We start from the raw sequence: 24226 nt of genomic DNA on the forward strand, positions 1-24226 counted from the left end.
GATATCTCGTTTATTAGTTTACCTAGTGGTGTCAGGTTCCTTTCTTCGTTTGCGTTTCCTGCCCTTAGTCTGTCCTGTGCAGGGTTAATGACCGAATTAAAGTCGCCTATGATAAGGACTGGAATGTCCGGTTTATCTGTTATGAATCCTATAACTTGCCTCATTATCATGTTATTATATGGTGGCGGGATATATACTGAAGCTATAATGCATGTGTAGTTGTAGATTCTGCAGTGTAGGCATATAAAGCGGCCTTCTGGGTCAATTTTTCGTGAGAGACATTTAAACGGTATATTTCTGTGTACCACTATGCTGACCCCCCTGGAGTACCTCGTGTGTGTGGAGTGGAAGCTCTGACCCATCCCCCCTATTTTGAACGTGTCCGTATTTTCTTTTGATAAATGTGTTTCCTGCAAGCATATAATAGCCGGGCCTTGTTCCTTGATGACTTGCAGTACTGCTGATCGTTTTGTCTGGTCACTCATACCTCTCACGTTCCACGATACGACCCTTATCCTACTACCCATTTTCCTTGTTTTTTGTTTTCCACAGGGTTATTATTTTCTGGGCGCCTCCACCCCTTTTTGTTTTTATGAGTGAGTCGCACTGGGAGGGTCCCCATCTCTGTATTTGTGTCTCGCCCGTGTCGCCCCGTATATGTGTATGTGTATTACTGTTTGTTCTCCGCATAGGGCTTCTCCAGTAACATTTTGGTTTGGTCCCCCACATCCCCCAGTACAGACATTTATCCACATTTACTATACATATTTTCGTTATTTGCAACACATTTATCATTTGTACATTTACGTTGACATTTCTTCCCCTTATCCCACCCTGAATCATTTTTCTATCGTTTAACCTTATCCCTTTTAACTGTATCTTATCTAATATTCCCCTAATATGCGAGAGAGAGAGACCAAACAACAGACACCCCCAACATGTAACTCACTGATCCGTTGTCTCATCGGATCGGGGTACCAGTCCTCCATTCTCCTACGCGATGCATCCTGTCGTCCCAGGAGCTCCTTTCAGAAATTTTCGGTTCCCTTTGCATGAACGTTTCTTTAGGTGCAGCCTCTTCATGGTGTCTTGCGCGGCGATCTTCCCCTCCGAATCTGTTCTTCATTTTGATCTATCCAGGCACCTGCATCTTTTGGGTTTTCAAAGAATTGCGTCGTGCCCAGCGCCGCCACTCTCAGTTTAGCCGGGTACAGCATCCCGTAGGGCACTTGTAGGTTTCGCAGTCGTCTTTTTATTTCTACAAATGTTGCTCGCTTCTTTTGTATTTCCGTGGAGAAATCTGGATAGAAGGAGACTTTCACGCCATTATATTGGATTTCACCCTTTTCGCGGGCCTTTTGGAGTATGGTATCACGGTCTCTGTAATGCAGTACTTTGATGAGTATCGGTCTGGCTGGAGCCCCCGGGGGGAGGGGTCGTGTCGGTACACGGTGGGCTCTTTCGACTGCAAACATTGCAGTTAGAGTGTTTCTTCCGAACAGTTCGGGCAGCCATGTTTCAAAAAATTCTGCAGGGTTTCTTCCTTCCGTCTTTTCTGGGAGGCCCACAATCCGCACGTTGTTCCTTCTTGACCTATTTTCTAGGTCGTCTACCTTGTTCTGTAGATATTGTATGTCATGCAGATTTTTTTCCACGTCTCGCTGCATCGGCTGTATTGCGTCTTCTACGTCGCTTATACGTTGTTCAGTTTCTGTCAGACGCTCTGATATTTTCCTCATATCTTGCCGTAGCAGGTTTACATTACTTTGCATCGCCCCCATCTGCATATTAAGGTTGTTCAGTGATGCGTTGCCTTTAGTGATTTCGCTGAATATTTCTTTCAACGTAGGCTCCCTGGCGCACCTTTCGTCCTCCTGCCTTTGATCTTTTTTGGCAGCATCTTCTGCACTTTGGGAGGTGTCTCGTATAGTGCTTTCTGAGGTGTCTGCGTGATTTTCGCTGTGCGTGCATATGCCTGGGCTGCTTGCATTATTCATGCTGTCTTCTGTGTAGTGTTCATCTGGATTGACACTGTTTGCACCTTTATTTTTGTAGTTGGGGTTGTCTGCCTGACTTGTGACTTCCTGCTTATTTCCAGCATGATCTTGTACAGCATGTAGACTATTTTGTTTTTCCTTGTCCTTGTCACTTTCTGCATGTACTGTGTCTGCAGTTTCTTCCTCCCCTCCTGCTCCCTCCGTTTGTGTGCTTCTCTGTGGGCTCTCCCGCTCTCCCCTCTGTTGTTTAGGGCTTATGGAGTCCTGTTTTCTGCCCCCCTCCTCCCTGGCATACCTTGCCAGTTTACGTGCTGTGTCTGCACTGTTTGTGCTGGGCCGCGGTATGAGCGTTCTCGGCTCCCTCCCTCCGGCGCCATGTTGCTTCTGCCTGCCGCCGGCTTCATCTGCCTTCCCCCGCTCCTTGCCTCGCATCATTAACTCTGCTGCTGTCTGTTCTGTCTCCGGAGCTTGCTACTGTGTCTCCGCTGCTTTTTGATTGCCTTTCGGCGTCTCTTGGTCCCGTTAACAGGATGGGAATGTCGGATCTTGCAGGAGCTACTCTGAGATGCGACTATCTACATCTCCGGCCAGGCTCCGCCCCCCAGGCTGCTGTATTTAGACATGTGGAACTGGAAAAAAGAGGCTTTTTAATGCTTGGTTACGGAATTAAAAGAAAAGATTACGGCTAAATCTAGGATTCCACTGAACCTCTCTTGTTGGAGCGCCGAGCCTCTTTTTTCCAGTTCTTTTCCATATTTCTAAACGGACCCCCTGGGAAGGGGGTACGATTGGCCAGGCAGCCCCCCTGCTTCACCCTACCAGGAGGGAAAAAGGGAAAGACGTGAGGTTCCAGTCTTATGTGAGACAATTGATATGCAAACCAGGACGTCGAGGGGTTAGTGGGGAACCAGGGACCTAGACCACCCCACTAACACCGGGTAAGTCCTAGTTGTTTTTTACTGCGCATTCACCCATTGCGAAGGCTAAAGTGCTTTCCCTTATCTGTAGATGTATTTAGAAATGGGCTATCAGTAGAAAGGAGTCCTAGATTCAGCCTGTATATAGCTCATCTTATTTAAGGCTCAACTTGAGTCATAATGTTAGGCACAAATATGAATGTTATGCTTTTTTGTTTAAATAAAAAAGGTTCAAAGGTTCCTCTTGCAAAACTATCCAGTAATGTAAAGCACTTAGTGGTATTTTCACAATGTACCAGTGTCTTCTTTCAAAAAATACATGATATTGGAGGGGGAGGGTACAATACCATTTTTTATTTTGTAATCTTTTTTTGCACATGCAAAAGATGTGCAGATCGTTCCTAAACTCCTTGCTGCAAAAGGGCTAAAAAATGGCAGAGTAGGAGTTAAAGCCCAGTAAATTTTAAGACCAGTGCGGATATAGATCACAAGAATATTTAATGGTGATTTTTGGAGTATTTCACCTCCCGAAATCAAATATGTTGTTACAATTTTTCCCATCTGGGCAGGTTATTTTTTGTAACGAACATTTTAAGTTTTATAAAATTAGTACTTATGCAAGTCAACATTATGTGAACTACAGTTTACCTAGAAAGTTTTTGATGACTGATGGGAATATTTTGCTTGTGTAAAGTTGGTGTTACTGATAAGAACTGGGCCCAACATATATACTGTTTATCATGTGCTAGGCTTATTGCTGGTTGGAAAACAGTCCACATCATATGCCATTCCGATGATTTGGAAGGAACCAAAGGAACATTAAATAGATTGCCATTTCTGCCTAGCAAACATTAAACAATATACAGTCAATTATCCCAATCTGCAATGAAGCCTGTCTTACATAGTTAAGAGTATCCTGTACCAAAGTGTCCAGATTTTTTGACCGTAAGTGACAGATCCGACTCTGACCTTACTCACACTGAAGAGAAAACATACAGCAATTGGAGAAGTGATCCTACATTTGAAATAAGGGCCCATTTGGAAATCATAAATCAGAAAACCATTGTGATTTAGTGAGTGATCTTGTGAAATCACACCAAGCTATGGGATGCAACATGTCCTTGAAACTTCCCTTTTTGGACTTCTTCCTAGAAAATCGTGGGTCTGTCAATGACCAGCATGGTGAGCATTTCCACCAGCATATACGATGGAACAGGCAAATAGAGTCCCAGTATGCTGGACGACTATTGCTGGACCATGAAACAGACATCCCAGAAGCAAAATATTCCTGTTAATCATCAAAAACTTTCTATGTAATCTGTATTTCACATAAAGTTGACTTACATAAGGACTAATTTTATAAAACCTGAAATGTGCGTCACAAAAAAAAAAACCTGAATTCAAAAATGTTCTTATAATTTTTCCATCAGGCAGGAGGTGAAATACCCCTACAATCACCAATAAACGTTCTTGTGTTTTGTAGGCCAGTGTAATCAATCATCAGAAAAAGAAGGGGACTCAGTAACTGCTTCAGCCCCGCAGTCCTTTTAATCTACCAGAGAAAGCACCACTCATCTGTAGCTGTGTCTGGTACTGCAGCTCAATCACATTCACTAGAAAGGAGCTGAACTACAAACTAGATGTGATATTAGTCAATGGAAGGTTATCGTGTTTGGAAAAGTCTAAAGGAGCCAAAGAGCATAGTGGTCCCTGCATTCCCATGATTTTCGTACAAGCCAGCAGTAATTACTCTTCACTGGCAAAGGTGTAACTTTAAGCTCCTCCCAATACAAAATCTAAGACAACCTACCATGTGGTACTGCCAACGTTGCTGATAGAGAGGCCGCTGGGTGCCCTCCATAACACCGCATATATCTAATCTAACTCTAGCATCCTAGAGTTATATTAAAGAAACCTTAGCTGTGTTGAAACATAAAAAGCACATCTCACTGTAAAACCATTTTGATCCTGTGCATTGAGATCAGCACCATGGGCAACCAGCAGTGTAACGACTTGGGTGTGGCCTTCACTGGCAGCAAGCATAAGTGCCGTCATTTGCTTCCTGCAAACAAGAAGGATAAAATAGAAAGTCAGAAAATACAAACTGTGCATTGCCATCAAACTTGTTTCTTTTGAATTAAAAGCGGTGTCAAAATACTTAAAATGCTCACACATTAAAAAGACTGTCACCTTGGTTTAGCGATATAAGCTAAGGTTATGGGTTAAAAGTAGGTGACCCACTAAGTCCAATGTCCCCCGATGTCGACACTGGAAGCCACCGCTCAATGCATTGAGAGCATCTTCCAGTGTTGACACCGGGGAAAAACGTCGGGAAAGATAAGTATAACACTTGCACCCCCAGACTTAGCGGGTTGCCTACTTTTAGCCCACAATCTAGGGCTAAAAGTAGGTAACAGATTCCCTTTAAACAAAAAAAAAAAACAGCTGTCAGTATAGAAAATACAAGACAGCTGGTGATCAGCAGGGTATACCTGCTATTTTAGATGAGTTTCCAGAATAAGCTGCTGTATGTGTACATGAGGAACAAAACTATTTGTGGCCATATGACTTGTAGCCCGATCTCAATCTGTAGGCCATATCTGTAATTTTCATTGTTCTCTGGCAGCACATCTAAGTATCTCTTCCTCCTCCCATTCCCTTCTGTTGTCTATAGACTTTTAGTGGCAGCATGAGTCATCCCCCACTCCACTTCCTATGTTCCATCTTGTTATCACTGTTGCTAGAGATAGATTTCACTTGACAACAAAAGTGGACAGCGAATTAGAAGACAGGCCCCAGTAACCAAAACTTTATGGAAAGTTATTTTTTTCAGCACAGAACTTAATTTACCAAAAGGAAAATACGGCGATTTGCACTTTTGCTCATGATCACATAGGTTATCATATTAACACAAGTTGCCTCAAAGTGCAGTGACCGATGATGTAACGCACAATTAAATGAAGCCTGTGAGGGCTTACAATCTACAAGGAAGTGGCAGGGACCCAACAGTCTGATTGTTTGGAGTAGTGAGGTCCTGAGTAGTGAGCACTGAAAAAACACACCATGTGATTACATCAAGATTTGTGTCAGCATGTGTAATCACCTCATCTCAGTGACAACAGAGCTCTCAATTGGAAAGCAGTAAAGTATTAGTAGATGCTTTAAGGGTCTGTATATGGGGCGATCATTGCCTGAAATCTCACTGGAAACAGCCAATTCGGGTGATAATTGTCCTATGTAAAAGCGACCGCCAACAGGGCACTGAGCGAGAAATCGTTCACCTGTCAGAGTTACTTCGTTTATAGCATAGCTAAAAACCAAGCGACTGTCGGGCCGTGCAAAACAGGAGCCACTCAATGTTTAAGCAACTTCGATTTACTGTAAATGGAGGCAGACTGTATTCCGGCCCGATCTTCCTCCAATCACTTGAACTACTATCACTCCTGTGTAAATGCAGGAGCGATAGTCGGGCATTCTGAAGGCCCCTGGGGCTGCCATGACCACTTGCCATCTCTAAACTTTGTGATAGTTTGATCGCTCATAGAGTATAATGCAATACCACAGTACTGCATTATACCGCTTTCTGTCAGGCTGTCTATCAACTGTATAGTACACTGCTATACAAGTGATCAACTGATTGCATTGTCAGGTTCCATTATTTTCTCTTTATCTGCCACTTCAGTAAATAAAAATAAAGAGCAAACATAATTGGCATTGCCACAATCATAGCATTCCAGCACGATGAGCGTAGCAAGAATAAAATCAATGCCAGAATGGTTGTTTTTTTGTCACAAAATAAAATATATGGGTACGTATACCTCAAAAGGGTATTAAAAAAAAATCTAAAGCTTATCCTGCAAAAAATAAGTCTTCATATAGCTTCAATGGAAAAATAAAGTTATAATTTAAATTAAATAACAAAATGCAATAATTAAGGTCAATGCATTTTTTAAGGTCAGCTCACCTCTTAAAATATGAAATCAAAAAGTGATCAGTCATGTGTACCCCAACATACTTTATATAGTAAGAAAGGGGACAAAGTGGGCACCGCTGAATAAATAAATGTAACTACCCGCAATTGTTCTCTGCCACCCTTCCAATTTGCCAGTTCCAAGCCCCATTTCTGGCTACAGCACTAGTCTAACTACCTGTGCACTGCTCTCCGACTGACCAGTTCTGATCACCTGAGCAGCTTTGACCAATTAAAAAGCAGGTACAGTGTGTTGGTAGTTTTCACCATCAATTATCTGTAGAGATTAGGTCATCTGAAGGTTGTTTCGGCCACCTTAGACGGCAAAAAAAAGGGACATGGAACTGGCAGATCGGAGGGAAGGCAGAAAACAACTGCAGGTAATATACCCTTCTCCTCCTCCGGTCCCAGGAGAGAATTTTGTGCAAAAACCAGAAGGTCACTTTAACTTATAGAAAAAAAGATGCTATCGCTTCCTGAATGTTTATAAGAAAAAGGTCATATCTATTCCAAACAGATTTTAAACCAGCAATTCCTCTAGTTTTATTAAGAAGTGTATGTTTACTACAGGACTGAGGAGAAATAAGCAGGGACAGATGCTTATAAACGTCACCAACAGTTGGCCACGTGGAGTTGTGTTACAGCAGTAAAGTCACCTTCCTTGCTAGGCGTTTCTGTATACAGACTGATGCCAGCGCATCTGGACTGAATTGTGTTAGATTAACAGTACAAGGTTTGTTCGCCATTCTGACATCCAGTAAACATGCAAGACTTCCATACAGAATTTTAGCATCACAAAGAACCATAAAACGTTACTTTCTCACCTAAATGACTTCAATAGGTGGTCAAGTAAAAAGGACAAAGAAGGGGACTGTTACTGCCATCATGAAAGAAGGCACTTTAGGCCTTCAATGACCCGATAACACTCAACTAGCAAAATGTGAGGACGTCATTTCAGATAAGCTGTTAAAGGAGTATTCTGACTAGTAACATTAACCTCTTAGTGACCGCCATATAGTGGTGCTTTTATGTCCTGCCATTGCAGGACATATATGAAGGGAGATTGTACGGCTATCTCCCTCCATACACTACAGGCGCCGGCTGCTTCTTACAGCTGACACCCGCGGGCAACAGCTCCGAAGAGCTGCACGGCTCGTCGGGGCTGTAAACCCTTTAAATGCCGCTGTCAAATCCAACAGCGGCATTTAAATCCTTTGACCGATGTTCGGGGGTTCCGTACAGCCCCCCCACGATAAGGTCACGGGAAACTGTGCGGGTGTCATAGCAGCCAGGGGCCTTCTGAAAGGCCTTAGGGCCATCATGGCAGAATGCCTATGAAGCCATCCTCATGGGGTGGCTTGAAAGACTGCCTGTCAGATTGCAGTATGATGTCATGCTATAGTATGACATCATACTGCAGGAGCGATCAAAGCATCGCAAGTTGTAGTCCCCTAGAAGGGACTTTAAAAAAAACAAAAAAAAAACCCCAAAGTTTTACTAATTATTAAAAAAAAAAAAAAAAAGTTATAGAAGTTTAAACCACCCTTTTTTTGCCATATTACTAAATAATCTATTTGGTATCACTGTGTCCATAAAAGTTATATCTATCATAGTAATGCATTATTTACCTCGCTAGGTGAACATCGTCCCCCCCCAAATTTTTTTAATAAAGACGCCAAAAATGCGCTTTTTTGGTCACTTTGTCTCCAAGAAACAATGCAATGAAAAGCGATCAAAAAGTCGTATGCATTCCAAAATGATACCAATGCAAACTACAGGACATCCCGCAAAAAAAGAAGCCCTTGTTCAACTAAATCTATTAGGCATGTTAGATAGTTCCATTGAAAAATACAACTCGTCCCGCGAAAAACAAGCCTTCACACAGCAACGTCGATGGATAAATAAAGGAGTCACAATTTTTTTAAAGGGGGGGGGGAAACAAGAATGGAAAAAAACAAAAAAGCTCCGTTACTAAGGGGTTAATGGGCCACAGTAGGATGTAATGTGTCAAATAAGATAGGTTGGATTTTTTAAGGTTTTGTCACTAAAGAATTTAATTTTATTTATTAATACACACTTATACAGGTTCAGGGCTCATTCACACGAGAGTATGCTTTTTTTATGCTGGCCATACACCAACTTAAAATTGTGTTGAGTAAGAATACGTGATCAAGTCCCAAGCTTAATTATCGTTTTCTCACCCATTCACACAAGTGTATCGCAGGAAAAATACACAGCAGTGTAATTCTTGTCTTCTTTTCTGAGCGCCGGACTCAGGTAAACTCCCTTCCATTCCCCCTTTTTTTTTTCCAGCTCCCATAGGAGCGTGCCTGCAAAGATAGGACATGCGTGCACCATAGGGACTGCCCGCATTGTTTTCAATGGTGCCCCGGCAGCTGAAGGGAGGTGAGTACCTATTTTTTTTTACTATTTTAAAAGGCTTTTCAGGGAAGGGCTTATGAAGCCCTTCCCTGCAAAGCCACTTACAGCTGCCGGGGCTCAGCGGGGACTTCTGCCACTGTCACCGGCTCTGTAGCACTGCTGAGCTATCAGCAGCTGGGGATTTAAAATCCCCTCCTGCTGGTAGCTCTGATTGTGATTGGCTGAAGCAATTCAGCCAACCACAATCAGAGCTACCAGCAGGTGGGGATTTTAAATCCCCGGCTGCTGATAGCTCAGAACTACAGAGCCTGGGACAGCGCTAGAAGTCGCGGCTGAGCCCCGGCAGCTGAAGGGAGGTGAGAATTGTTTTTTTTTTATTTTTTGCACTATTTTCAATGGCTTTTCAGGGAAGGGCTTATGAAGCCCTTCCCTGAAAAGCCATTGACAGGATGCCGGCAGCAGGATTCTCTACCACAGCTGTCATGTGTGACAGCTGCGGTTGAGAATTGAAGAATTCCTTTTGCTGCATCTGCCACAGATGTGGCAGATGTAGCAGCAGGGAATTCTTTTAAGTCGCGGGGGTGAAGGATACATCTGCCGCATGCGGCAGATGTGTTCTTCATGCCCGCGGGGGTCACAGCAGTGGCGGACAGGTAAGTTTTTTTTTATTCTTTTTTTGTTTTGCACTAAAATGTTTCTTTTTCAGGGAAGGGCTTATATGTAAAGCTCTTCCCTGGAAAAGAATGCAGGGGACCGGCAGAGCATTGTTTTCAGTGGAGCCGCCGGCAGCAGCCGCGGCTCCATTGACAACAAGCACGCAGCTGTGTTCACGCGTGCTTTTGCTCGTACCTAGGTGCGGACGTATGTACGCACCTAAGTACGCACCAAAACACGCTCGTCTGAACGCACCCTAACACCCAGAAACTAAAACAGTTTGAGAAGGGCTTCATATTTGATTCCTAGTGATGTAACAGATGGCAGCAAAGCGTAGTGACAGATACACAAGTCACTTATCTGCTGCTCCCTGTAAGAGATTAGTCCCAGATTATTCGTGAGGTGCTGCTACCCCCCTGCGATTGGCAGTTTTCTCAGTATGCAGTGCAATAGCTACAAAACAGTTAATCACAGTAATAATCTGGACTCAACCCTTGCTGGCAGCTGCAGGAACAAGCTGTAAATCATTAATGGGGTTGTGCAATTAAAAGACTGTATGCTCACCTGTCTTCGACTCCCCAGGACCCAGCTGAGTGGCTCCCCCTGCCCAGTTGTCGATGGCTACTGGAAGTTAGGTCACTGCTGTAGTCAAATCGGAGGCCGAAGCGACACATTCCGAACTCCTGGCATCAGCACCAACATCCTGGGCACCATGATGCCAGGAGTTCGCTACTACTCCAATACACAAAGATGGAAGGAAACAATCGTGTACCTTTAGTAGTGATCTACAATTCACAGCTAGAGGTACTAAGGAAAACCGCAAAGAAACTCCATCATACCCTACACAAGGATGACCATCTGAAAACCATATTCCCGGACCCTCGCCTTGTGTGTTACAGGCAACATCCAAATTTGAGGAACTTTAAAATCAGGAGTGCATTGTCCTCTGACACACAAAAAGGAACTTATCCCTGCAATGTACGGAGCTGCAAGACCTGCTCACATGTACGGACTATAGACAGGATAAAAATCCCAAACAGCAGGAGTATAAGATCCCACATGTTCCACGTCCAATGTTGTGTACCTGATCCTGTGCAGTGAATGTCCTGTTGAGGCCTTTATGTTAGAGAAACACGACAAAAACTGAAAGCAAGGATGAGGTCTCATCGCCACACAAGTAAACAAACAAAGATAGAACTACCTGTGGCCAAGCACCTTTCTAGTCACGGACACAACATAGAACATATGAAAGTCACCATATTAAAAGGCAATTTCAAGTCACAAAGCCATAGAAGAATTTGGGAATATAAATCTATAACAACTTTTGACACTTTCAACACAGGCCTAAATTCTTATAAATCACAGGGTTTACCGGCGTGTGGACCTGAGATTACCATGATTGTGACTGCGTATGCCTGTACATGACAGCATATCTCACACACCATCATGCACTGGCTTCCCGCTTTCTTCTTTTTACTTCCCTTATTTTGTTTCCCAATAACATGTATAAACGCCATGCATACGTGATGTAATTGCGTGTGTACAGCATTTTCATATGCACCCACAGAGAATGAATATGCGCAAATCTGAATGTATCAATGAAAATCAATGTACTGTCATTGATCTATTCACCACATATTACGCATACATATTGTGCACATAATACGCAATGAAGTTATACTCATGTGAGACTGCCCTAAGGTAGAACCCGTATAAAATGTGGGTGTTTAGACTGAATCTTTGATGTTTGCAATGTTAAGACTCATAAGGTAGACCACTGAAAACAGTAATATGCAAACAGAAGAAAGGAAGATATGATCTAGTGTTCCTAAAGTCATGTGCAAACCAACATAAACAAACAAGGGAAGTTTACTGGAGGTAAACACCGTGCAAGTAATTAGGGTTTGTCTCTGCAGGACCGAAGCCGACATTTGGTTGAAAAAATAAATGAGAAAAGTTTGCAGCATTTCCCTATTAAAATATTGCTGCGACTACAGAAACCACCTGACAATATTCCCAGTTTAAGGACAGATGATGAACAGAAGGGACATATTAAATTTGAGTAATTTATTTATACACACACTGTATATACACTCCTAAACAAATATAACCAAATTTAAGCGCTAAGGCCGGCTGCACACGGCCGTGACGGGCTCCGCTGCGAAATTCCGCGGTGGAGCCCATCACGGCGCCCCCCAGGAGACCCCATACTTACCTGCGGATCCGGCGTCCTCGCTCCCGCATGACGCTTCCCCGCCCACCTCCGCCGCGCCATGTGACACGCCCACCGCGTCACATGACGCGGCAGCAGGGAAGCGTTTTCACGGTATCTTCCGCTGTGCTACAGCGGAAGATAGCATGAACGGACGGCTTCCATTGACTGCAATAGAAGCCGTCCGAGCGTACACCAGCGGCAAATAGAGCATGTTGCGGGTGAGGACGGTTGAATTCACGGTGCGGAATTCTGCGGTGGAATTCCGCACTGTGAGCACTGAGCTATTAGGTTCAATAGAATTACGAATTACGCGGCGGAAATCCATTCGTGGTGAATTTGTTGTAGAAATTCAGTTCCATCCAAACTGGGCTGTTTTGACAGTAAAGCTTCATTCAGATGAAAAGGACAGTTGTAGAAATGTCTCCAATGACCCCACCACATGCAAATATACGCTGAGGCCGATTTCACCCTCGCACGAGATTTGTGCGTTGTGAGATACACAAACGGCGCACAAACACGAACCCCGTTCTTCTTCTTCGGGGCGTGCCCTCCCATCACACATTGTTTTCAGTATCGCACCGCATGCTAGGTACAAGCGGTGCGATGCAAGGTTTCACACCATTGAAAACAATAGGAAAAACTCTGCATTCCTCCACCGTGGCTTCCCTCTAGTGATGAAGCGTTTTTCATATTAAAACGCCTAGAAACAGCAGGGATATCGCATGCTGGTGAGCACGATAGCGGGTCGTAGTTTGCCAGTATGAAGTTAACATAAAAAATAAGCACCATCAGCAAAATCACTAGGCAAAATGTTATGGTTAGCTTGCCTTCTTATTTCCCCTTTTCAGACGTGTGCCGTACATGTATGGCACATACTGGATATGTGTATGTAGCAGGCACAGTAGCTGAGCCCGTTACATACAGTGCATGTGACAGCGGGGAGAATTCAAGCAGCTTGCTGCACTGCCGGTGGAATACAAATTCAAGCAGCTTTCTGCACAGACGCCGGGTGGTAGATAAGTATGGAGCTTTGGTTTTTTTTACCTAGTATATACTCAAGTATAGCTCGGCTTATACGCGAGTCAGTAAGTTTTACCAGTTTTTTGTGGTAAAACTTATTGACTCGGCTTATACTCTGGTCAGCTAATACTAGTGTATATACGGTTAATCTGGTATTACTGTAATCGTATTAACCCACAGAATAAAGATAACATCATTTTAACTGTATTGTGAACTTTGTAAAAGCAAACGCTCACCAAAAATTGTCTGGTTGCATTTGGTCCATTTCTCTCCACTTAGGAATTGGTTAAAGGGGTTGTCCCGCGGCAGCAAGTGGGTCTATACACTTCTGTATGGCCATATTAATGCACTTTGTAATGTACATTGTGCATTAATTATGAGCCATACAGAAGTTATAAAAAGTTTTATACTTACCTGCTCCGTTGCTGGCGTCCTCGTTCCCATGGAGCCGACTAATTTTCGCCCTCCGATGGCCAAATTAGCCGCGCTTGCGCAGTCCGGGCCTTCTTCTCTTCTCAATGGGGCTCCGTGTAGCTCCGCCCCGTCACGTGCCGATTCCAGCCAATCAGGAGGCTGGAATCGGCAATGGACCGCACAGAAGAGCTGCGGTCCACGGAGGAAGCAGACCCCGGCGGCCATCTTCAGCAGGTAAGTATGAAGACGCCGGACCGCCGGGATTCAGGTAAGCACTCTCCGTTTGTTTTTTTTAACCCCTGCATCGGGGGTTGTCTCGCGCCGAACGGGGGGGGGGGGGGGGGGGGGTTAAAAAAAAAAAAACCCCGTTTCGGCGCGGGACAACCCCTTTAACCATTTCAAATGCCGGGTATAGTTCAGCTGGTCTCATCGGGATACGTTTTGGCCTCCTCACCTCTTATACTGTGTAAATAAAGCTATGGGGGAGACTCCAATCAACCCTTTCAGTGCACAGGTAGAATAGTGTTACACGGGCTGATCCAGCGGGAATCGATTATCAATCAGTATAAATGCATGCCCAGACTGAACAACAAACAAGATGTCGGTCACTTCTCAGTCATATTTGTTTTCTGCATGCAGAAAATAGGACGACACATCGACCCGTGTAAACAGGCAGTCAGTCACCTATGACTGTGCTTACTGTGAAGATCCGCGACCCACCTCCATTTACTGAGCAATGCTCGTTCCTGTGTAAAACCACAGTAAGGAATATCGCTGCGGCCCGACAGATCATCCCGTGTAAAGTGGCCCTTAGTGGTGCAAAGTGCCAGCAGCCAGGAGGTGAAGCGGGTCCCTTTGGATGCTGTAGTTTCCCAATTAGAAACTCTGGTCATGTGACTGAATAAAAGGACAGCCCTGTTTGTTCAGAGAAGAAACCTTCACCAAGAGGAGTAACAGTCTAAATACATAAAATGGAGGCACACAGTGAGCTCATTCGGGCATGTGGCATTCCTTTAATAAAAATAGGGCTTTTGTCAAAAATGTTGGATTGTGAGATAACCCCTTTAAGGGGCTGTACAATTTTTTCCCCAGAAAACAGCTCTTTTACCCAGAAAACTGAAAAGTTATTACAATCTGCACAACAAATCTGCGGCAAGTTTGTCCCGTGGGAACATACCCCGAAAGTTACACATCAGCATCATAATAAAACGGTATGCAGCACGGTCTTATGGGTACTACAGTTTATTAGATTGTTACTTGCAAGTCCTTACCTGCAGCATACATTTGGGTCAGAATTTCTTGAAAGCAGCAATTCAACACACTTCACAATATTTTCCTCAGATGCTCGTCCAGTACAAGCAGCCATAAGTACAGAAAACTTATCTATCAGAGAACACAAAGGGCAAAACAAATATTTTACACCTGCCTCAATTGTGGCACACAATCATTAGTACAGATAGTTAAAACCACTTCAAGTAGCAAGGTTTTAGGTCATTATACATACCTCTCTCAAAGTTTGCATTGGCGCCTCTATCCAGAAGAAGACGTAGCATTTCCAAATTCCCAACACTAGCAGCATACATCAAGGGAGTCCAGCCAAACCGGAAAAAACATTCAACACTTATTCCTAGTAGAAGCAGATGAAAAAAAAGCAACAGATCACAAAAACACATATTGAAATTAAAAAGTAACTGCACTTTTTATAAACTTTTCACATGTCAGATCAACATGTTAAAGGTTTTCATCAGTTGGGATTTGGGTGCCAACCTCCCAATTACCCGAATGTTGAAGAGAAAGGGCTGCAGTGCTCACCTGCACACAGTGCCCCTTCGGCCATCTTCGCTGCCTGTCGACTACGCTCGGCAGCTGAAGATGGCCCGCCTGGCTGTCTGTAAGTCTATGCATCTGTATTCAGTTCCCAAAAGAAGAGTTGGGTGAGCGCTGCTGCCCCTTCATGTCAGTACTCAGTGGCATCTAGACCCCCACTGATCAAAACTTTGGACATGTAGCTCTGATATGTCAAACGTTTTTAAAAAGTACAGTTCTTCCTTAAGGTAATTGTATTTTTCAGATCATTTCCATGTAATTATTATAAGGTGGCCAACCCACTTAACCAATATGATTATAAAATGTGTTTGCGGTCCCAGTAATGCAGCATCATTTTTACTTCTAGATGACAGTATAATAATCTCACCGGAATCTAAGAGGTCTTCAACTAATTTCACATTTCCTGAAGTGAGAGCATTCTTAAGAGAAACTTCGCTGCTTTCAGTGACCAGCTTTGTATCCGGTATCTGTGAATGAAGTTTACAGTAATAGTTACTGCATTGATATAACTGTAGATAGGGGCAGGGAAATGTCTATTGGGAGTGTTGTTTCCAACTCAATGCTTTTATTAGTAGTAACTAAACTGCAGGGTCATTATGGGATGCAATCATCCAATAAACCAAGTTCCCCAACTATTTTCTCACTAATCTGTTTCTGTATCCCCATGAAGGGACAGGACTGTATTTGCCCCTCAACAATCAACCTCTTATCTATTGCTACAGAGTTCATTAAATTATCAAAAAAGTTTAACCAACAAAACGAACAGGAAACTGAATTAGCAGCCATGGCATGTCTGCCTCTTATAAGAATGGAGGCAATTAAAATGAAACTCAGTACTAAACCGTCCCCCCTCTCCTATCTATCCTGAACACAGCAGCTGGGCTCATTTTTCTGTCCTACCGCTACACCCGTGTCTCTGTGGTATGGCAGTCATTACACTGGTTGTCTGTCCACTATACAAGACAAGTTAGACTCATCACTCATCCATAAAGCTCTCTACTTTGCTGTACGCCTCTATATACCAACAGTATTACTGTATCCTGGTGGAGCCAAGATTGACAGGGGGGGGTGACGCCCCCTGCACCCTGTTGGGCAGTAGGTCCTGGAAGGGCACTAAGGCGGCCGTCAGTGGGCACAGAGGCGGCACGCAGCTGACAGTCACCTGCAGCACTGAGCGGCAGCCGGCCGCCTTTCCCCGGCGCACAGTTGGCCAGCATTGCCAGCGGGGGGATGAGCAGCCTGCAGCAGTGACGCCGCAGACGCCTTTGCCGTCGGTGGAGCACAATTGCTGAGGGCGCCAGCTGTCACCGGAGGAATGGGCAGCACAAATCTCACAGTCCCAGCGGCGGAGTAGAAGTGGTGAGGGCAGCATCTTCAGTGGGGGAGCCGCATCCACAGACCTGACAGTCAGCGGCGGAGCAGAAGCGGTGAGGGTGGCATCTGTCAGCCGGGAAGTGACGTACACAGACCTGACAGTCCCGACGGAACAGAAGCGATGAGGGCGGCAGCTGTGAGTGGGGGACATTAGGGTGACGGTAACATTTCTTCTTCGCCTTACATTATTACATGTTAATGCTGCCATGTTACAGCTGTAACATGGCAGCATTTACAGCTCATAATGTAAGCCTGCAGGGAACACACACATCAAGCCACACTGTGCTACTACGACCTTCCAGCCATGACCCTGTCGGGAGCTGAGGGGTGTGAGAGGGGCGTTCCTCTTGTCAAACCACTAACTTCCGGTGGCCTCAAGATGCAATAATACCTATACCAACATACCTGTGCTCTTCATTCTGCAAATCTTAGACTAAATTTTCATTCACACAAAGGGATTTGTGCAGTTAATTTACATGGACAAAAAAAAAAAGTGACTATTACAACCAATGGTTTTCCAGACTAAGGAATTTTGGATGCGCATAAAAAAAACAAAAACTTGCATCTAAAAGATAGGACATCAGCAACTGAAATTCAGCAACTAAGATTCCCAGCTGCGCGAAAATATCAGTCTTGACCTATCTTTGGTGCGCAACATGCAGGAGTGTCCAAAGAATCCTATAGGAGCTGTAGAAAAGAGAGGTAGGCGAGTTTTGCCGCACTGCGTCCCCGTGGGGATGAAGGGATTCCCCACGGCGGGGGACTCCCTTCACCCCCGCAGCGAGTCTTCCCTTCACTGGAGAGAGAAAGATAAAGGGAAACTTCGGGTGACCCCCTCTTCATTACCCGGAGGTTCCCTTCATCGCTGGGATGAGGATACTCCCCAGGGCTTCCCTTCTTTGTGGCGATGAGGGGACTCCCCAGGGAGATGAAAAGAATCCCCGGGGAGTCCCCTCATCCCGGAGAAGGGAACCCCCAGGGAGTTGAAGGGAGTCCCCGGCAGGGGTTCCCTTTATCACTGCCGGGTACTAACAGAAGCTTACAGCGGGACATTAAAAAAGTGAAAACTGGCCGTTCAGAGGGACTTCAGGGCTGCTTCCGCGATCTCCCAAACAGCAGCACATTTTTCTGTCGCTCCTCAGTGCGGTTTCACTGTGGATACAGATCGGGGCTTCGTTGCAGAAAAGTCGTCCATTCACATGATTTTTGCGCAAGTAAGCCACAGATTCTTTACACTCCTATCATCTGTACAATTTTTACGCCCGCGTGAATGAGCCCTAAAATGGCCTTTACACGGGGCGACCTGTCAGGCACAGATGCCCAACAGGTCGTCCCCCAACGATTCACTGACTGACATTTTACATAAAATTATCAGTAAATCGTTGGATCAGGCAAAACCGAAGAAGTATTTTTCAGTGCGAACACAGCCAACGACTGAAAGAATAAGAATGTGTTCACTTATCATTCGTTTTATGTGGGCATTAACCCCTTGGGGACCTGATCATACATATTACATATCAGAACTTCTGAAACAAAATGAGGAACCTGTTCCCATAATTTATTTTAGCGTAAATATACTAATTAAAAAAACTAACAATAAAATGTTAAAAACTAATTTTTTTTTAAGCTTTTTGTCTCCAAGAAAACGGAACAAAAAGTCAGTGGAAAATAAAAAGATATAAAACAGTCCTATATGTCACGGGGGGAAAAAGGTAGCAAAAATAATTTTGGTAGCTAAAGGGAAAGAAAAAATTAGGGCGGTAAAACCGCCACATGGGTAAAATCCCTAAAGAGTGTCTGGTCCTTTAGCTACAACACAGCCTGGTCCGGGTCCGCGGCTACAAGGCCTAAAAAGACATTTTCTTAACTGTCCGGCTGCCATGCGGGTGTTCTCCGTCGCGGCCGTATCTTCTTTCTTCTGCACGGTGGATACTTCCAGGAGCGCTGGTAGCGTGCCACGCACATATGCGGCGTTTTTTTTTTTATTATTTATTTAAATCTCCTGCTTTCCCACAGATTCGTGGCCCGGACGCAGCATCACCTGCATCTGGGCCACGGATCGTAGGCTTCCATTGACCCCACCGGTCAGCGCAGGACAAACCCAAGGGATGTGTTGAAATTAAAAAAAAAATTTAACTTACCCGAATCCCCTCTCTGCAACTTCTTCCTTCTTTTCCTCCAAGATGGCCGCCGGGATCTTCACCCACGATGCACTGTGGGCTCTGTGCGGTCCATTGCCGATTCCAGCCTCCTGATTGGCTGGAATCAGCACACGTGACGGGGTGGAGCTACACGATGACGCGTAGAAGAGGGCGGAGCAGGAACGCCGCTCGTGCCCGGACCGACCAGAAGGGAGAAGACCCTTCTGCGCAAGCGCGTCTAATCGGGCGATTAGACGCTGAAATTAGACGGAGCCATGGAGACGGGGACGCAAGCAACGGAACAGGTAAGTGAATAACTTCTGTATGGCTCATATTTAATGCACGATGTATATTACAAAGTGCATTAAAGGGGTTGTCCCGCGCCGAAACGGGTTTTTTTTTTTTTTTAACCCCCCCCCCCCGTTCGGCGCGAGACAACCCCGATGCAGGGGTTAAAAAAACAACCCGCACAGCGCTTACCTGAATCCCGGCGGTCCGGCGTCTTCATACTTACCTGCTGAAGATGGCCGCCGGGATCCTCTGTCTCCGTGGACCGCAGGGCTTCTGTGCGGTCCATTGCCGATTCCAGCCTCCTGATTGGCTGGAATCGGCACGTGACGGGGCGGAGCTACACGGAGCCGGCATTCTACACGAGCGGCCCCATAGAAGACTGCAGAAGACCCGGACTGCGCAAGCGCGGCTAATTTGGCCATCGGAGGGCGAAAATTAGTCGGCTCCATGGGAACGAGGACGCCAGCAACGGAGCAGGTAAGTATAAAACTTTTGATAACTTCTGTATGGCTCATAATTAATGCACAATGTATATTACAAAGTGCATTAATATGGCCATACAGAAGTGTATAGACCCACTTGCTGCCGCGGGACAACCCCTTTAATATGGCCATACAGAAGTGTATAACCCCACTTGCTGCCGCGGGACAACCCCTTTAATATGGCCATACAGAAGTGTATAACCCCACTTGCTGCCGCGGGACAACCCCTTTAATGAGTTATGCCCCAAATTGCCTGTTATCACTAATCCTGAGAACAGAGGTCCCGTGCCCCGCTGGGACCCCTATGGTGAGACTGAATGGAGACGGGTCCATCATGTATGGTGCCATCCGTTTCAGTGGGGCTGGCTGCTTCAGCTAAGTACGAGCACTCCGCCATCTCTGGCAGTCCCAATGAAGTTATGGATGGGCACCATTCATGATGGACCCGTCTCCATTCAGTGCCCTCCTCGTTGTAGGGGGTCCCAGCAGTGCCATCCCCACCAGGCAGACGTTTATTACCTATATCCTGTGGAAAGATCATTAAACTCAATTTTTGGGACCTTTAACGAGTAAAACAAAAAAATGAAAAAAAAGGCGTCTCAGTAAGGCCGCGCTCACCGCTTTTTACCACAATTAGGGCGGCATCCCAAGCGCCGCGCTAATCATGGTACAACCTTCCCATTGATTTCAACGGGACCCGGCAGACTTGCACTCAAAACGTGGAGTTTCTAACGCCGCGATGTTCATCGCTGTCCGTTCTATTGTTGTGTGTTCTTTAGCGCACCTCCTCACCCATTACAATGGGAGCATTAAAAAGCGCCGTCAAACCCTGTACCATGCGTTCAAAAATGGCGCGGTCTCGATCGGTGTTTATCTGAGTGGTTAGGCCGGTCTCACATCACTGGACTTGCGGATTCTGTGAGCGCGCGATCCGCGGGTCAGTCACATGCATGGAATATGGCACTACCATTTTGCGGCTGAAGTACTGTATAGATGGCGAACCGTGTGTGGCGCTGACGGGTACAATGCGCACCACACCAGTTACATACAGACATGTGCCACTGGCGGGCGCTGGTTCACAGGACCGCGCTCCCACTATGGTGGTCCCCGGGCGCAGACACAGTACAAGAGGGTCTGCGGCCGACACTACAGACACGCCAGAGGCCTACCAGAATTACTCCATCATCATTACATGGGCCGCCTATACTAACTGCCTTGTTCTCCTCCTAGCGCCCCCCAGCTGCAGGCAGGAATTACCACCCACTTGGCTGCCTTAGCACCCTGTGAAGGGGCATACATGGCAGAGAGCAGCAGGACCTGTACGGGAGGGGCATTAGTGGGTTGGTGGACAACTTGGGCACAATGTCTGCCAGTGTGAAGGAACCTGGAGACGGCAGCCCGTCAGTGACCGTGGCGGCGGGAAGTTCTGGAGCCAGCTGTGTACCTCACTCAGGGGGTCGCCGATATCCCACACTTCATCACTGTCACTGCTCTCTCCGCCCCCGGGGACCGCATGATACGTCCTCGCCGCCATCTTCCCTCCGCGTCCTCCTCTGCTTGTCCTCCTTTTCCTGTCAGACAAGTAACTATTGCGCCCCCTGGCGGCTACGGCCCTCCAGCAACCCGTCTGGGAAGTGGCTGCGGGCCGTGTTGGCGCCGTGCCCGCCCGCTGTAGAGAAAGGCCTACAGTAATGGCGCCTGTGGTGCGGGGTGTCCTGCAGACACCTCCTAGTATAACAGGACTGGCGGTTATAATGGCGGCCGGCTGATAACCCCATCCTACATGTGCAATAATAATGCACCCCGACGTCCCTTCTTCTGCACTGTGAGGGAGATGGAAGCCATGTTTACACTTTACCAGCCTGTTCTCACTAGCTGCGGGGTGTATGGCGATAATAGTCTGCCATATAGGCTCAGCAGGGGTGTAACCATAGGGGATGCAGAGGGCGCGGTTGCACCCCGACCCAGAAGCCATATCCTTATGTCCACAGGCGGATCTTCTGTGCGGGTCACCCAGGCATCAAGCCCCCCATAGGGATACAGGGGCGCCCGCAGATTTGTTCTCCAACCGAAAGGTCTGCAAACCAAATCGCAGAATGCTCTATTTTGTTGCGGATTCCACACAGATGGCTTCCATCGAAGTCAGTGGAAGCCTTCTGACCCACGGCCTTTACACAATTAACATTGTGGAAAGGTCGCGGATTCTGCGTCATCGCCTAGCAACAGCATGGGGGAAAAAAAGATTTAAAAAAATCTACCGCTCATTTCCGACAGTGAGCCTTTCGGACCATCCGCATACAGATTAAATAGAAGTACGTGCAGACGCCGGCCAGGCACGGGGCCACATTCCGCTGCGGCATCCCGCGTGCGGAGTCTGACCCGCTAGTGTGCAGCCACCCTGCGTTAGAGGCAGACCAATTAGAACTATTTCTCATGAGACCTCTGTAAAATGGCCATGAAGACGGCGCTGCATTCTTATAGCAGAACCGTAATATGAGCTGAAGAAAGACCGTGAATAGCTGTACGAACAGCAGGTCACAAAACTTAAAATGGAGGACAGGAAATCTTAGAATTTCCGTCTCTCTCCTTGCGACTTTTTTTTACGAGTACTTTGAGCATTGGAAAAGGAAACAAAACCTCCCAGCTGCATGTTGTGGAAAAAAATTATCACTAGAGTCACATGCAACCTTCCCCAACAGCGTCAGCTGGCATACCACCCCAGAGGGGTCCCGCAGATACTCACCTACCAACAGAAGCCTGTACCAGTAATGCCCTACCTAACAGAAGAAGAGTCCTAAGTCTTTTGGGTACCCCCTATATAGTAAGGCCATAAAGGGCTTGCACCAGAAGTCATGTTTATCAGCTAGGATAGGTGATAGAAGTCTTATTAGTGGGGGTCTCATTACTGTGACCCTCATTGAGAACGGGGAAACCATGTCCCCCCTTGCTGTTAGGCCGGCTTCACACGAGCGTGACGGGCTCCGCTGCGGAATATTCCGCAGTGAAGCCCGTTACGGCGCCCCCCAGAGACCCCATACTTACCAGCGGAAGATAGCGTGAAGACGCTTCCCCGCCCACCGCCGTTGCGTCATGTGACACGCCCACCGCGTCACATGACACAGCCGGCCGTGTCACGTGACGCGCCGGCCGCGTCATATGACGCGGCGGCTGTAGGCGGGAAAGCGTTTTCACGCTGTCTTCCGCTGTGTTACAGCGGGAGATAGCGTGAACGGACAGCTTCCATTGACTGCAATGGAAGCCGTCAGCGCGTACACCTGCGGCAAATAGAGCATGCCGCGGGTGAGGACGGGAGATTTCACGGTGCGAAATTCCGCGGTGGAATTCCGCATCGTGAGCATTGAGCTATTAGGTTCAATAGAACCTAGTAGCTGCGGGCAACGCGGCGGATTTATGCCGCGAATTTACGCGGCGTAAATCCGTTCGTGGGAAGGAGGCCTTAGGAATGGAGCAGTACTGCGCATGCGTGGCGATTGATCCATTTAATCTCCTTACTACAGGGGGTGCAGTGAGGAGGATTGGTGTAATAGGCCCCCCCATTCTTGGGGTCACAGTGAGATTCTCAGCAGAGAGACCTCACTAATTACACCCTGATGATCATACCCTATCTTAGGGTGGTTTTCACATCTGCGTCAGGGGTTCCAGTTTCCTCTTCGGAGAGGAAGAAAGGCGAATCCCTGGCTGAATGGGTCCATCTTATGACGAAGCCAAACAACGCTGAACAGACCCCATTGAATACAATGCGGTCAGTTTGGTTTCCACTCAGCTGTATGTCATTTTACCGGAAGAAAAAGCTCTAAATGCAACGTTTTTTCTTCTAGTACTTTATGCCGGATCTGCAATAAAACTTCCGACCGGAGGTTCCAACGTAGTTGTGATACCAACCTAACACATAGGTATTCACTTTTACTCCCTCCACTGTGGATGTTTACTCAATGTGCCAAATTAAAGGGGTTTTCCAGGGAAATACTACTGATGACCTAGTTGCCGGCGCTTGTAACTGCAGGCATGGCTCTGAAATCAATGGGAGACATACCTGCAGTTACAAGCGCTGGCCACTACACAGAGGTCGGCGCAGAGGCTTCTGCTCCGACCTCTGTGTATTTGCCGCGCTGACAGTATGCGCCCGCTCAGTTAATCGGACGGGATCCTGGCGACAGACCCCAGATGATCAACAATTGATGACCTATCCTGATGATAGGTCATCAATAGTATTTCCATGGAAAACCCCTTTAAATACATGAACGACAGGGGCGTAACTAAAGGTTCAGGGGCCCAAGTGCAAAAGTTCAGCTCTATATCCATACCTACACCGCACTGCATACAGCTGCAAAACAAATTTACATACATGATCTACCCACTTAGGGTGAATGCCCACGGACGGATTTTTACCACGTTTCCCGCAGAGGAAATTAGCACGTGAATTCCGCAGCTATTAGGTTCTATATATAGCATTAATGGAGACCGCGGAATTCCTCGATCACCAGCAGGCACTTTTTTATTTTTAATCGTAGTACTCCCGTG

General features: G+C 46.2%; 1 protein-coding gene across 1 annotated transcript in view; it reads right to left on the minus strand.

Moving 5' to 3' along the window:
* The window catches only part of ASZ1 (ankyrin repeat, SAM and basic leucine zipper domain containing 1), a 71628-nt gene extending 50410 nt beyond the window's left edge, over nt 1-21218 (minus strand). The window contains exons 1-5 of the mRNA XM_066589886.1: nt 21129-21218; nt 15764-15863; nt 15074-15196; nt 14841-14952; nt 4865-4976 (exon numbers count right to left, since the gene is read on the minus strand). Coding sequence (XP_066445983.1) covers nt 4865-4976; nt 14841-14952; nt 15074-15196; nt 15764-15863; nt 21129-21218 — 537 coding nt within the window. The remainder of the gene's footprint in view (nt 1-4864; nt 4977-14840; nt 14953-15073; nt 15197-15763; nt 15864-21128) is intronic.
* Between the last annotated feature and the right edge of the window lie 3008 nt (nt 21219-24226).

Source organism: Eleutherodactylus coqui, chromosome 2, assembly GCF_035609145.1.
Source record: "Eleutherodactylus coqui strain aEleCoq1 chromosome 2, aEleCoq1.hap1, whole genome shotgun sequence".
Lineage (NCBI taxonomy): Eukaryota > Metazoa > Chordata > Amphibia > Anura > Eleutherodactylidae > Eleutherodactylus > Eleutherodactylus coqui.